Raw genomic sequence first — 15,368 nt, 5'->3', positions numbered from 1 at the left:
AGCAGGAAATGAGAAGCGCCTTGTCACTACTTATTTTTAAGCAGTGGTACGATAAGTTCACAACAATGGTTTGCCATTCGTGTCTGCAGGCTGGGTAAGTTTAATTCTTTGATCTTCACCGGCCCTTTGTAACCTACTTGTCTTCCCCCCTCGGCTGCACGTAAGCCCCTCCCCCTCCTGACTGCATGTAAAGCTAAAATTAGGTTTCCTCCTGTAATGCAACACTTGGGTTTCAAACAGCACCCGAGAGGTTCACTTTTCTTTTTAACAGCTACTTAACCACGTACACTATTAAAAAAAGTTTTAAAAGTTAAATGACTACAGAGTCAAGGACACACCCAAACTGATTATCTACGCAATGTACCAAACTGAAAGAGCTTACCACCCCAAACCCCCCTGCTTTTTAAAAAGAAAAATTCTGGATGCCTATTCACACAGCTCAAAATAACCCCGTTACACAAGCATCAAGACAAGTTTTAAAACTTCCAAGGGAAAAATGCACAGAAAAGACTTTCATTTAAGTTGTCTTTGATGGAAGAGGACACAAGGCATGACTGTAGGAATGCTGCAACAGATACCAACAGCGAATATGACAGACACGTCCTCACATAACGTAGCTCCACTGGTCACGCTTCTTAACGTTCACTCATCCTGAAAGGCCCCCGTTGGTTTTTTTCATACCTCAGCGGGGAGAGGGCCATTCCCTCTTACACACCATACAGAGAACATATAAAAATAATTAATGTCCAGGTGTCTCTTTCCAAGTTGCAGATGACCGATTAAGATCCAACCCACCAACTGCCAAATCAATGTGGTCAATGAAAACAAAAATTTTCCCAGTCCACAACTCCTAGCTCAAAACTTCTAAGGCTGGGCAGGCCTCCTAAGGCTTCTCTTGTTGCCCAGAGAAGCTGTGGATGCCCCATCCCTGGAAGTGTTCAAGGCCAGGCTGGATGAGGCTTTGAGCAACCTGGTCTAGTGGAAGGTGTCCCTGCCCATGGCAGGGGGGTTGGAACTAGATGGGCTTTAAGGTCCCTTCCAACCCAAACCATTCCGTGATTCTATAACAGTAAGTAACCTTGTTTCTTGCTACCACTGTTCCCTGCAGTTCTACAAACGAGAAAGTGCCTGATGAAAATGCAAGTACCCTTCTCCTGTGATAGCTGTAAGGAAGTGTGGATACACAGTCCTCAGGCGCTTCCCATTATCTGGCTCACATTAGCAGAAAAGGCAGGAATCACAGCTGTAATCTGTTACTTCACTTGAAACAAAGGGAGATCCAAATCACACCGTGAAAAACTTCCAACCGTTTCACACGCTTCATTATTCACAGTAAACAAAAACGTTACTTACATAAGCTCATTGTTCCTGATGATTTTAACCGCTACTTCTTGGTTTGCTCTCGCCATGTCCCTGGCTCGCACTACGTTACTGAAGACTCCCTGACCGGTGTAACCATAGACATTGTAACGTTTATCTAGAACTTCACCTATGTTAACACCTGAAGGATAAAACCAAGCAATTCAGAGGGTTACAAGCAACGTACATATCAAAACCTTTCATGAAAAATAAGCCATCCTGTGGAATTCAGAAAAACAAGGGTAAAGGGTATCATCACTTCATGCCATTGTGTACAATGCCTTATATGACCTAGCTTTGTGGAAGTTAGGGGGAGCGAACTGTGATTCTCCAAGTCTGGAGTCTTCGCAAGGGAGGTTAAAACCAGCATGCTCACCTCGCCCATTACACTGCCTGCTCAGCAGGGGCACTGTGGTACACGTGTGACAGAGTGACGTCCCACCGCGCTTTACAGGAAGATCAGCACCCACTCAGCACCCCCCTTCTAGCTGTCCTCGCCAATCAACAAATACAACTTACGGTAGTAGCCTTCTGCATCCGTCCAGTTATCCCTGAGATTGGGGTTTTCTTTGAAGTCTTTTCCAAATCCAGCAGCCCTCAGACGAGCACTCTGAAATGAAAAGGAACAGCTTTGCCTGTGTGCTTTATGCTTCCTTACCAACAGCCATTTCCTTCCCTATGGACACACTCCCTCCTTGCAGTACAAACACACTCACCTCACAGGAGAGAGAAGTTCCTCCAACACAGCATCATTAGCAAGTTATCTTACAGGGACACTTTTTAAGTAACCATGCATGAACCTCTGAAAAAAGCCCATTTTTAGAACAGTGTGGCATGGTACCATTAACATAAAGTGTAACTTGTATGTTCATTGCTGCATGCCGGTGCTGGTCCTGTTCAAACAACAGCAGCTGAATTCCTGATGGCTTACTCGGGTAAAACACCCACTCATTTCAGCAGGTTTTCTTTCCCTGAAACGCTCAGAACTACTTTGTCTGCCCTGGCAGATCAAAAGATTCAGAACACACTCTCCACTCGGTTACACAGGCTTTTACAAATCAAAGTTCCCACGGACCTCAAGTGACAGTAACTCTTGGGGGGGGGGAAATCAACCCATACATTTCATCTCCGGGAATTACCTACATCAAAGTACGCAGCGAACATATCATCCGATTCTGTGAACATGTCAGGAGCCAGCAGTTTCTTCTGAGATGAACCTAAAAACGAGATTTAGATTACTCAACGTGAAGAAGACAACGAGCTGTTAACTGCTACCAGTGTAATCAGTCACCGTTACCTGCACAACATAATCAGTACGTCGGCAAACGGGTAGCTCTACCAACACGTCTAGCAAACGCCGTCTTACGTTCTAGAAACGTGAACCCCAGACTCGCTAAGTTGTTTGAAGCACTCAAAACTTACACCTCCTTGAAAAATTAAGTGTAGTAGTGCTCAAATAATTTGCACAACAGAAAGCAAAAAGTACATACTTATATATAGCTGTTACCTGTGGGGATCATGTATCTGCATGTATAAAGAGAAAGGGAAAACAACTGTGTGTATATATTAAAAATATACAGGCATGTTTTCAATATAAAAGTTCAGGCTTTTCTGCTAATCACAAGGTGTTTTAGTAAAAAACAAAGTTGTGAAGCCAAGAAGTTGTTTCTTTTGAAAAATGTCTTCTTCAGCCCTGTCAAAAAGGACCTGGTGTGTAGCTTTTAGTCAAGCTCGTTAACTTTTAACATTTGAGAAACGTTTTTAATGTGGGTAAGATTATCCCTTTCTCACTTTTTAATCATCTTAAAGACATTTTACTTGGTTGATAAGATAAAAGCAAAGACATACAAGTGAAGAACACATTAGTGAAAACAGTAAAACTCCAAACTGTTTCACAAGGCACATGATGGAAGCATCTCTTCGTGCCATGGTGAATCACTCCCTTTAGGGTAGGAAGCAATGGAGAAAGACAGACCTTGGATGCTTCAGCTCTCCTGCTGATGCATACAGCCCACCGCTCCCATACAAACTATCTGGACTGAAATCTTCTGACAGCACCAACAACTCTCGTCCACCATGCGGACACTGTTGTTGCAAAGGGTAGACCTTACACGGCAGAGAGAAACCGTTTCAAGATACAGACCCTTCCAGCAACTTCCTTGAATTTTCTTTTGCAGTTCCAGTTACTCACACCTGCACTGGGCTGCAATGAGTTATTAGCTAGGCCCTTAGCAACTTTACTCTATGCGAGGTCAGGATATAAATAAAGAAATGGCTTTTACAGAGAAAGATGACCCACTGCTTCCGTCTGTTGTTATAGCCACCTCCAACCCCTCATCCTACCAACACATGAAAATTCCCAGATTCGAGGATACTGCCTGCTACACGCAAAACAACGGAGCCTAAAGATGTGGAAGGCAAATGAAGGAGGAGCACATACAGCAGGTGTTGCCACCCTCACCGCAGGAAGAACAATCTGACACCGTGCTGCTGAAGGGAACGGCAGGACAAACTACGGAGCAGCGCACCAGTCCCAAAGAGACGCAGCTTTATTGCTTCCAAGAGAAGCCTCCGCTACACCAGGGCATATTCAGCCCCCGAGGATACGTCCAGCGCGTGATGCTAAATACCAGCTAGCTGTCCGACCTTTCCGGCGGGGCCGGGCAAGTTCCGCAGCCCTTGGTAAAGAGCGCGCTGCTGCGGTTAAACGGGAAGGAGAAACCGACGCAGTTAAAAGCAGCTCGAGTACGTCCACATGGCAACTTCCTGCACCTTCTGACTGCTTGGAAGATGCGCGGCAATCCACTTTCAAGGCAAAAAAGGAAATAAAGCAGACTTTCAGTATTACGGGGCGCGCCAGGAGGCGCTCCACGTTCCTTCTGCTGCGGCAGGCGCAAGGCAGGTTTTACGTCAAGATGTGTTTCGTTGCAGTATCGTCGTACAACAGGCCGTGTGCATGGAGGAAGAGAAGGAAATAGCCATTTCTTCAGCAAGATGTCACGCCACCGAATGGACTGACTCCCCAAAGCCTTACTCCTTCTCAACTGCCTGTATTCTTCTAACACAGTGGCTTTGACCAAGAAAATGGACAGAAGGGGCACAGTTTCCAACCCACCCCAAAATAATAACCAGGACTGTATTAAGCTTTTAGGAAAACAACGCGCCTAAGTGAAAATTAAAATTTAGAAAAGGCTGATTCTTAACTATAAAGACAGACATCATCATTTGATCTTCCAAATGTAGAGCATGGAATCGTGTGATCAGAAACAGAGAGAGTATGTTCCATTCATATCGTCCCCCTTAACAAGCAAGCTTTATTTTAATGTTCTAAATAACATAATATTCGTGGAAACATTCTCAAATTCAGTCCAAAAAGTCAATCTACATCCAAGCCTGGAACTATATACGGAAGCTAAGCAAAGCGTCTCTTTTGAAGTGCTCTGCTTGAGAGTGGAACTTCTGTCAACTGTGCTAGGCAGGGAGGTTTCAGACTCTTACCATTGTTCTGTTCAACCGTCATGAGGTTGTGCTTGGCTTTTACCGATGCCTCAAACGTGTCCACGTTTTCCCGTTCGTACTCCTTCACGTCAGCGGCGACTCTTTCCAGGATGTCGTCGGGCGAATTTGAGCGGCTACGCGTACTACTCTGGGGACTGCTTGGTTCAGAAGGTACAGATATATTACTGTCTTCTGTCTGCCCTTTGTATTTCTAAAAAGAAATATAGTTATTAATCTCACCATCACAGCATAATCACAATTTAAACATTTTTGTACTCGCTTTTTCAATGGTCTGCGCTAACCCTTAACCCTCTGCTTCTATAACCTGTTGCCACTGGAGAGGTAGATGGTTATTTCCAGAAGGGGATACAGCTTTTGAAAACTCATTTTGCTACAGTGCACTGCAGCCCGGACTGTAAAAGACTGAAAAATTCACATGTGCCCTTCAGGCTTTCACGTTTCTGTAAAAAGCTACTCTTATTGAAAATTAACTACTTCGTTGTGAACGACAAAAAGTCGCTACAAATAGATTTATTACTAAACCACTCTGTGACACAAGCGGTCAAAGTCTTTAGGGAAAAATTAATGATCTTCTCTCTTATTAGCATTATGGCACAGAAAAGTACTTTTTAGATTCAGGTTTTCAATTTGAATTGGAAATCCTATTCGTTCATTCACTCTCGTTGAAAAATTTCAGATGCATTAAAAAAAGCTCAAGACACCAACCACCTTTAAAAAAAAAAATTTTAAAACTCTAGTATGAAATTACGGAAATGTCACTTCCTCTCCCAAAAGTTAAAAATCAAACTGGATAAATGCTGATACCACTCAGTTATCAAGGTCAAACTATTCAATAATACACAAGCAGATGTTTCCCATTTAAGGAACAAAGCTCTGGAAGTCACCTCCTGCATGGACCAATGGCAGGTGCACCTGGCCTTTAAAAATAATTTACTTTACATGGTTTTGCTCATAGTTCTGAAGGATTTCACAATGGGCTTTGCATAACAGTCAAACAGCGGAACGGTAGTTTCCATAACCTGTGTTCCTATAACTAAATGTTTAGTAAATATGCTACAGCATTGTGCTGACCAGTTTTAACTGTGTGTCAAATCCCAACGTAAAAAAAATTTAGAATTAGGATGTAGAAGAATGGAATTACACCCCCTTCGGCCACAGCTCCCTTTCAGGGGTCTCGGTCACATACTGCCTGTCACTACTGTTACCTTCTTACCAGGAATTAGAGTTCATGGGAACTCACACGTGTAACCGAATACATTATCTACTTTTGTGAAGAGGGAACCCATGTCAGTGGCTTTAGGAAGCTTTGGAAAGGTCCAACTTCTACTTGAAACCAACTGTGACCAGTTCGGTTAATTTGTACATAACTTAACACTACACTGACACCATGGTATCAACGACGCATCTACAAAGAAAACCTACAGATTAAGATAACCAGAGAACATTTTTGACATGTTACAGGATGGTCGGAAAACATTTAACCGTAGCACAGAACTGACTCACAGGAGAGTTGCTTCTATCTTAAAAGCAATGCTGTTGCAATGGAAGCATAAAGTTTAACTGAGACTGAAGTTTTTCCAATTAATTTACTGTAAAGTACAGCAACAGTAATTACTACCTTAATGTAGGGACAGGCTAAGAGCCTTCCTGCATCACAGCATGTTACACTACAAGCATAAAGGTAGTTCCGGTAGCCCACACGATACTATAACATGTACCTGAACGATTGCTTGCCGCTGTAATCTTCTTTGCCTTATCTCTGCTTCTTCATCCTCTTCTTCCAAATCAAAGTCTTCAAGACTATAAAAATATAATTACTTTTTAAATAAAAGCATAAAGGGAAGATTATTTTTAACAAATAGAGTTCTCTGGTGTAGAAAGCACACAAGGCACTATACAGTAGCTGTTCAGCCGACTAAGAAAGCAAAGGTGTATTAAATCCCAGCGTGTCTATTTACGTCTTCTTACAGAGAAAATTTATCTTTTGTATCTCACTGGGACTTAGAGCACTTTATTTTTAACTGCAAACAATTAAGAGTAGCTGCTTTTAAAGAGAAAAGACAAACAAACATTTTCATTCCTCCATCATTCTTCCCTGATAATTTGATTAAGAATGCATACTCTTGTGCAATTGGATTAAGTGGATATTTAGCAAATATAAAAGCAATTTGCAGATTGCAATTAATCCTTTCAGCTGTTAAAAATTTTCCTCAAGCAATTAAGCTGGAGGAAACAGCCCAGATATTTGCACAGATACTGATCAAGCTGAATGTGGAAACCGAACCAGACAGCATCCCCTCCGGCCTGCCCACCATATCTCGCGCACATCAGTGTTTTCCAGCTCACCCCGACAGTAGTTTGACAGGATCACAAGTACTGAAACACGATTAAGGTTTTAGCCGACAACCCAAAAACTACGCTGTGAAGATAAACGTCAGTTCGTTCTCCCTTATCGGTGGACCTGTATTTTGAGACGGCCAGTGCAAGTTAGAAAGGAATTCTTACTTTTCATCTGAAGACGACTCCTGTTCGGCTTTCATACCCTCAGAGAGACTACCTTTAAATTTGTCTTCTTTAACTTTGCTCCTGCTCCTACGCCTGTGGCCACCACGTGACCGGGACCTCCTTCGAAGGCGAGACCTGCTTCTTCGGCCTCTATCCCTGGCAACAATAAGAGGGGGTTGGGTATCTGGGGGTTTGGTTTTTTGAAGAAGAGGAAGAAAACCTCTTCATAAAACATAAAGGTACGTAACAACTCCTAAACCCAATGAATTCACGAAGGACAAAATGAATTCAACAGCGCTAGCATAAATAAATGTGAAGCAAAGAAAAGCACTGTATCTTTACACATAATACAGCAATCTTTATTATTTTAGTAGCATTCTACAAGACATATTAAAAAAGCAGCGCGTCTTTACCTCCTCCGAGGAGACCTACTCCTCCTTCTCGGAGACCGGCTACGCCGAAGGGGCGAACGAGACCTTCTTCTGATGGGAGACCGAGACCTTCTTCTGGAGGGAGACCATCTGCTGGGCGGGCTAACATCTTTTGATCTTTCACGTCTAGACAAAATATCATCTCTGGTCCGCGCTCTTAAAACAGAGGGAGAGAATGGCAGAAAATTCAGGAGCAAGCTGAGAACAAAAGCCACAATTCCCTCTAAAAGATCACTTAAAAGCAAGGGAGGGACACCAGGTACGCGGGTGGAGGAGGGATAGGGAAGTGTGCTACAGAGCTGGCTTTCTCCCGTCTGCCAGCCCACCCTGGCAAACACGTGCCCGTGCACAGGTCTAGTTCAGGGTAAGTCTAGAAACAGAGCTTGTTGACTACCACCACAAAGCTGAGAGGTTTTACATAAATAGTGGCCTGTTTTCTTGCTTATCGGAAACGGTATTTAAACAATAAACCCCAAAACCTATTTACTGAGAATTTTCTCAGCAACTTCACAACGCAATATTGAAATTCAGGACCACGTCACTCCACTACAGTAACTTTAACGTCCGTTTCAACCGGGCACTAGAACTGGGTGGCTTCAACATTCCACACATTCAAATGCAGCAGCTGAAAACTACGATTTTTATTAATTAACAAGTAAACTATCCCTTCTCCAATTAAAGAATAATTCAAGTCTGACACTACATACTGCTCCAAATTTGTTCACTCTTGTCTGTACAGATTCAGAGTTATTCAAGAAAATAAATCCTTGATGGAACAACTACATTAAAGAAAACTTACTGTATTGCATGGCAGCAAGACTGGGATCAAAAACTGGAAAGGACAGAAGTTAGAAATATTTAACAACTATTCTAATGAGGCTGCAACAGAAATTCTTGGAGTATATTCCCACACCATGGTTCAAAGAAAATATTGCTACTCTTTCTTCCCCTCCTTTTTTTTTTTTAATTAAACGGAGACAAGTTATTTCAGGTTCTCTCATCGATTAACTAAATTTCTTGGGCCTAAAAGATTGATTCCACCCATGCTGTAATGGGTTTTTCTTTGTTTTGAGACTATTATATCAGTTTCAGCACCCTTAGCTATGTATAATGACCAGGTGTACAGAACTGATGCAAAATATAAAACAGAGGGACAGAAGGAAAATTTATGCACCTGCAAAAGGGCTGGCAGTTTCGACAAAAAATCCCTGCATAGTCAAATGCTGGAGCAGGCTGAACCCTTTAATCCATTTAATTTATGTTATGTTCTTGCAAACAACACTACAAAAAAGGTCACAGGATGGACTGATAGTTGCAGGTTTCCTGGCTAACAAGGTATTTATGCTGCCAAAATCCAATCAAAATAACTGGGGGAAAGAAATAAAACCCAAACCAAACCCACAACCCAGTTCACAGGTCTCAGCTATGAGATAAAAAAAAATAGGTGGTGATTAAGAATTCATAGTAATGCCATAAACTGAGTAACTTCAGTCAGAGACCTGAGAAGTATTTAACGTGATTAGAACACTGGAAACAAATGTGTAAATCCAAGTTACTGGAAATTTTTGGTTAAAACTGTTGATTAAAACTCCCAAAATTCTCTGGCAGCCCGAGTAATTACAGGTAGTTAAAACTCCAATGCTTCAGACGAAGTTAGCTCGGGATGTCCCACAGATTATCCCTGTTGATCTGCAAATGCTCCTGGAAGAAAATATTCCTCAGTAGTCCCCCTCTTACACACTGCTCACCACGGTGTTATAGAAGTACAAATTCGATAGCAAAATTCTAGACACATCCCTCACTTGATATAGTGCCTAGACAACTAATTCAACCTGTCCGCAATGCCAGCTGTCACAAGAAACGGAACGATGCACAACGCTACAGAAGGGAAGTCAAGTACAACGTCAAAAACACATAGCGGTGGCGCCGACAGGTTCCCGGCTCACCAGAAAGCAGTCAGACAAACTGCCAGCCTTCCCTTCACAACACCCGCTTACTGTGGCTACCACCCCTGGGGCCATCCCCCACGGTGCCCGCAGCTATCGCCAAGTGGTAGCACAGACAAATAAGCTGCTGATGGGCCTGCGGAGGACAGCCAGTACCTGAAACCAGAGTAACCTTCAGTGACGCCGGCAGAAAGATTTCATGTTTATCAGGCACTTATTTACCGAGCTGGGTCTCTGTGGTTCCAACACATGGTTTTAAGTTAATGCTGCTTCCGTCTTAACTCTGGGAGTGAAGCTAAACCCCATGAAAAAGAAAATGTTCTAAATTATTAATAACCCCAAAATCATGCTAAACTCTTCTGCCTGTTGAACTTCTTCCACTGAACGAATTAACTTCCAAAAACATATACACCTGCACTCTTCTCTGCTCGGGAACTTACCATCCGGGCCTCATCAGCTTCAGAGAAAGAGATGCTAGTAATTATAGTCTCGTGGTTCACATGAAATCTCAAGGTAACTGCTTGCATGGGCTAAACTGCCTTTTTAAAAAATGCAAAGACTAAAACCACATGAAAAAGATTTTAGTCTTTCTTCTCTAAGTGTATGCAAAATATGCTAATGATATACCAGAGACCAATACGGAGGCAACACTACCATGCCTCTAGGAAATTAAAAAGATGAAATGTTTTTAAGAAAAAAAAAAAAAAGACTGTGAGATGGACACCTCGGTGTAAGAGATTTGCTTACATTCACAGATGTCGACTCTATAATTAGGGGTTTTTTTGTTGAAGGGGAAAAGGGGTTAAGTACCCACTTTTAGCCAATGCTGATATGTAAGAATGGGGTTGGGGGGACAGGGACTCTCACTCCACAGAAATTCCTGAAAGCAACAGAACCAAATGACAAAAAGGAAAGAACCTGAGCTACAAGACTTGTTCTCAGCAGTATTAGGAGCAGCAGGTAACCCGGCATATGAGCAGCCAAAGCTGAATCTGCAGGCCCAGCAACCGTACGCATTTAGTTTTTAAGAACCGAACACACACCAAGTAAGCTCGCGATGCAGCGCGCAAACCGAGCACCCTTTTCCGTGGCCACCTTCAGCAGAGACAAACGAGGTGACTGTTCACCCGGTAACGCAGTTTTGCGACGGTTCGTGACATCTTTAGGTTACCTGGGGGAAGACAGACGCCTCCTTTCTGACTCTCTTCTTTTCCGTTCTGCAGACCTACTCCTCACTCTCCTCACCGGAGACCGGGTTCGAGAGGGGGATTTACTCTGTTTAGATCTACGGTCATTAAAGAGAGGGGATCTGCTTCTTCTTGACTTTTCACGTTGTTTGGGAGATAAGCTTCTTCCTTTTGGGCTACGACCAGGTCTCCTAGGGGACCTGTTTTCTTTCCCTGAAGACGCATCTTTAGAAGGAGATTTAATTGGCTTTTTTTCTTTCTCAGTCTCTGATCTCCTAGGTTTTCTATCTTTGGACCGTGATCTTCTATCTTTGGATTTGCTTCTTAGTTCTGCTGGAGATTTAGATTTTCTGCCACGATCTCTGCTTTTGTTTTCATTCACAACTGGAGACTTCCTGCGATCTCTTGACTTATTTTTATCATCAGCCTTATTTCTATCCTCCAGAGGAGATTTGGACTTTCTGTTTTTCTCCTGAGATCGCCTTTTAAGCATTGGAGACCTAGATTTCCTTGTCTGATCTTGAGACTTACTTCTCTTATAAGGGCTTTTGGATTTCCTCCTCTCTTTTGACTTGCTTCTAGTCATCTTCTCTTTGATTCCATCAACCCCTACCTTGCCTTTCTTTTTGTCAGATCTGTGTCTAGTCCTTTCTTTTGATTCACTCTTACTTCCTTTCTTGGAACTAGTTTTATTGTCCACAGGTTCTAATTTGCCCTTAGTGTTTGACTTCACTGCAGGCCTCGTGCCGTTTCGCGCTTTTTCATTAATCTCCCCCTCTTCTTCAGATCCCGACTCATACCCCTGTAGTATCAATCCCATCCCAGACTGGACTTTTCCTTCCATTAATTCGTTTTCAAGTTCAGCTTTCAATAATGCTCTTTGTTTCTCCAGGTCTTCCAGAGGAGCTAAAAAATCAATTTTAGTTCTTTTGGCTGGTCCATCTTCCTTGTCAGAGGTATCAGCTACCTCTTTCCGTTTATGTTTCTTATGTTTGTGTCTGTGTTTATGTTTTTTGTCCTTATCCTCTTCTGAAGAATGTTTGTGTTTCTTGTGTTTACTTCGGTGTTTGTGTTTCTTTTTTTTGTGTCGGCTGTGCTTGTTCTGAGGTTGGTCTGCCTCTGATACTTCCCCATTTTCTTCGTTTACACTTTTCTCCGATGCATCAGCATCTTCAACCCTGCAAAAAACAAAAACTACAGATCAGTACTACCAACTCCCCGCAGTCCTTAACCTTGGGTGGACAGCCCTTTTTGTGACGGAAACTAACCTGCATTCCATGACCCACCTTTGGGAGAATTAAACAGGTACGACTAACGTAACTAAGTTACAGCAGCAGATACAGTTCCGCGCCAACAGGCGGCTGTTCACGAGAGCAAAGAGAAGGAAGATCCAGCAAACGCACCAACGAAACAAAGCACATGGGCGAAGTCAACACTTACGCTTTTAGGCTCAACGCTGACAAACTCTGCTAACGGTACACAACAGGGCTGCCCGGATATGCATCCTGTCAGTCCATCATCTGCCCTACCTGCTGCCTCACCCCCAATGCCCAACCCAAGCTCTGCCTTTTACATGTATTTTCAAATGGCAGAACCATGATCAAAACTTATTCCAGGGGTTGATGCTGACCACCTAATGCGACCATCTTGCAAAATCTCACACGGAGCCTACGGATTCTCTTAACCACTATCTCCTCCTGCAAGTGTACACACCTTCTAGAAAACCAAGACCTGTTCTTACCGTGCACTCGTGTTATTTATGCAACACAAGAAGCCCTATTCAGGAACAGGATAAATGCAGGATGTCTAAGTTCAGACAAGCTTTCTGACAGTATACAGCAGACTATCAGCTTCCCAAGAAAAAAAGCGGTAGTCTTTAGACCTGTAAAATGGCATTGTCCACAAACGGCAGTAAAGTCTACAGCAGGTTATTAAAATAATAATGTACAGTGTTTCTTCTAAAAAGAAAATCAATTAGCTAGTCACAGCAGCAAGTAATTCAGCGTACTTCATAGCTTCAAAAATGATAAAGCGCGGCCCCGATGTTATGCATTCACTCACGTTACCTTCCTCAGCCGCTGAAACTGACTGACCAATAGATCTTTTACAGTGTTTAGCAAATACCTTCCCATCTCCTTCCGGACATCAATTAAATCCCTGTCTGCGGTAAGACAGATACTTGCCTTTTGAAATCTGTCACCATGTACTACAGGTACAAGAGTTCACCTTTCTATAAACTCACCCTCATCTAAGCTACTTTTGGAATATACTAGCTAATGCTTTTTAAACTTAAACATAGCCCTTTTTTGCAACCCAAGCCTCATTTCTTGAAAGGAAATTCCCTAAACATGATGGTCAGGAGTGGCAGGGGGATGTACACAGAAATGCAGAGATATTCACAGAGAGGGTGGGGAGGCAGTGGAACAGGTTGCCCAGAGAAGCTGTGGATGCCCCATCCCTGGAAGCGTTCAAGGCCAGGCTGGATGAGGCTTTGAGCAACCTGACCTAGTGGAAGGTGTCCCTGCCCATGGCAGGGGGGTAGAACTAGATGGGCTTTAAGGTCCCTTCCAACCCAAACCATCCTATAATTCTATGATTTTCTGAACTCCACTAGTTTCATACGACAGATGTTTCTGAATAACGTGATCAACGACCCAATGGAATAAACATATCAGAGGTATTCCAAGACAGGTCTAAAGCACAGCCTTCCCATGTAAATTTCACCAGTGTCTTCCCAATTAAAGACAGTATCTTTGAACAGCGCAGTTACGGATCCTCTCCTGTTTGAGGCAATGCAAATTCTAGTACTCCTAAATAATCCAGACTTCCCTGCAACATATGCTAAAATTATTTGCTAAAACCACTGACACTTTAGTGCTCTGAAATGAGAACTTTCCTAAGGGAAGTAGAGTTAAAAACATGCACTATCCAGAGACTTAAGTCAGAATGCTGTATGCTTTTTCTTCTGCGTCTTTCCCACTACTTCTGCTTACTCAAAGCCTACAGAAATACAGGTGCTTCTCTTAATTGCTTCCTCCTGATGCTCCACACCATTATGACAACAGAATATCAGAAAGAAAGAGGACAAAGTGCCTTAAAATGAATTTGTTCTATGTTGCATTTGGCACAAAAGACACCGAAAAGAAGGAAAAAGTATTACATGTAAAACTTGCTTGAATTTGCAATCCAGAGCAAGTATGTCACTGACATAAATGGGTCAAGAATTTTAAGGGAACTATGCATCTTTCAAGATTTTTTTTTAGTCAGATACAGGATGCCATGTAAGACCCTCATAACACATGAATAGTACTCCAGTGCATTATAAAAATATTAGAGAACAACAAAAAAAATCACATCCATTCAAGCGGCTCCAGGTTAAGCCTCCCTTCGCTTAACAGCAGAAAGCGACACGGTAACATGGTTATTTTGCTGTCACACGTCTTTCAGTGTTATGTAATAACCTCACCTCACATTCCATAAAAGCAAGCCGGCAGCCCAGGCGCCAGGTGAGATGCAGCACCACAGCGGTACCTCAGGCTGCCAATACGAGTGCCAGCCTTCCACGCACCGCTACCTCAACTATAAAGTTAGTAGTAATTTTGGTAGTGTGCATCAAACACTTCAGAGTTTATACACATACACAGGAATCTCTTTGAGTAAAACATGGATAACCTTTTACTTCGTTTAAACACGTCAGAGGTGTAATTCCATGGATGAGAAAGCTTTTAAGCAGATTTGAGAAGGTGATGGGGCAGACAGCACCTAAACATGCGGTTAACAAACAGCTTTAACCAGGAAGGAATTGTGATCGTCTTATTATAGCCTCACTTTTTCTTCCTTCTGAATTCAAGGAGAAGGATAGGAAGTGCATGAAGATTTGCAAGAGGTTTCACCCACCTTTTCCTACATTCAGGCTTCGATCAGCAGCTGTAACCCCATTGCTGCCGGTTACGTTTCTCTACAGAACACCAAGCCCCTGCATCGTGCGCTCACAGGGTTCACGTGTGCATCCATCACTTTTCCTCACCTGTCTGCCGCTTCTCAAGATTAACGAGCAAGCCTCAAATCGCCACTTTTAAAGGCAGAAAAAAGACGGAAAGCATTTATACGGCAAAACCGTTTGCACGCTGCAGAGCGGCGGCACAGCGAGCATTAGGTCGGCAGCTCCGGGCAGAAGTTCCTGTGAAGAAAGCGCTCCCGAGCGCCGGCAAACCTAAAACCCACAGACTGGAGCGCCAAGGAAATACACCCCCGGTCCGGCGGGGAGACGGCAGCTCCATCTTCGCTTCCCGACGGGAGAGCCGATAGTTGCCAGTCATTTGGAGGGCTGGAAGGAGGGGCTGGCGGCAACGAATCGCTTTCCGCTTCCCCCAGCGCAGGCACTTAGTACAAGGCGAGGGCGCGGGGGACGCGGGGGAGGT

The 15,368-nt window shown here is 43.2% G+C and overlaps 1 protein-coding gene across 1 annotated transcript in view; it reads right to left on the bottom strand.

Annotated features, from left to right (window-relative positions):
* The window catches only part of PRPF4B (pre-mRNA processing factor 4B), a gene marked incomplete at its 5' end in the record, with an annotated part of 17,969 nt that extends 5,844 nt beyond the window's left edge, over positions 1-12,125 (bottom strand). Inside the window, 8 exons of the mRNA XM_010151572.1 lie at positions 1,354-1,501; positions 1,879-1,969; positions 2,503-2,576; positions 4,858-5,068; positions 6,597-6,678; positions 7,384-7,539; positions 7,797-7,970; positions 10,932-12,125. Of these exons, the coding sequence (XP_010149874.1) occupies positions 1,354-1,501; positions 1,879-1,969; positions 2,503-2,576; positions 4,858-5,068; positions 6,597-6,678; positions 7,384-7,539; positions 7,797-7,970; positions 10,932-12,125 (2,130 nt within the window). The remainder of the gene's footprint in view (positions 1-1,353; positions 1,502-1,878; positions 1,970-2,502; positions 2,577-4,857; positions 5,069-6,596; positions 6,679-7,383; positions 7,540-7,796; positions 7,971-10,931) is intronic.
* Between the last annotated feature and the right edge of the window lie 3,243 nt (positions 12,126-15,368).

The sequence above is a fragment of the Eurypyga helias genome, unplaced genomic scaffold (assembly GCF_000690775.1).
Source record: "Eurypyga helias isolate BGI_N326 unplaced genomic scaffold, ASM69077v1 scaffold14715, whole genome shotgun sequence".
NCBI classification, from domain to species: domain Eukaryota; kingdom Metazoa; phylum Chordata; class Aves; order Eurypygiformes; family Eurypygidae; genus Eurypyga; species Eurypyga helias.
Note: the sequence above shows the minus strand (reverse complement) of the source record. Positions and strands in the feature narration are given on the sequence as shown.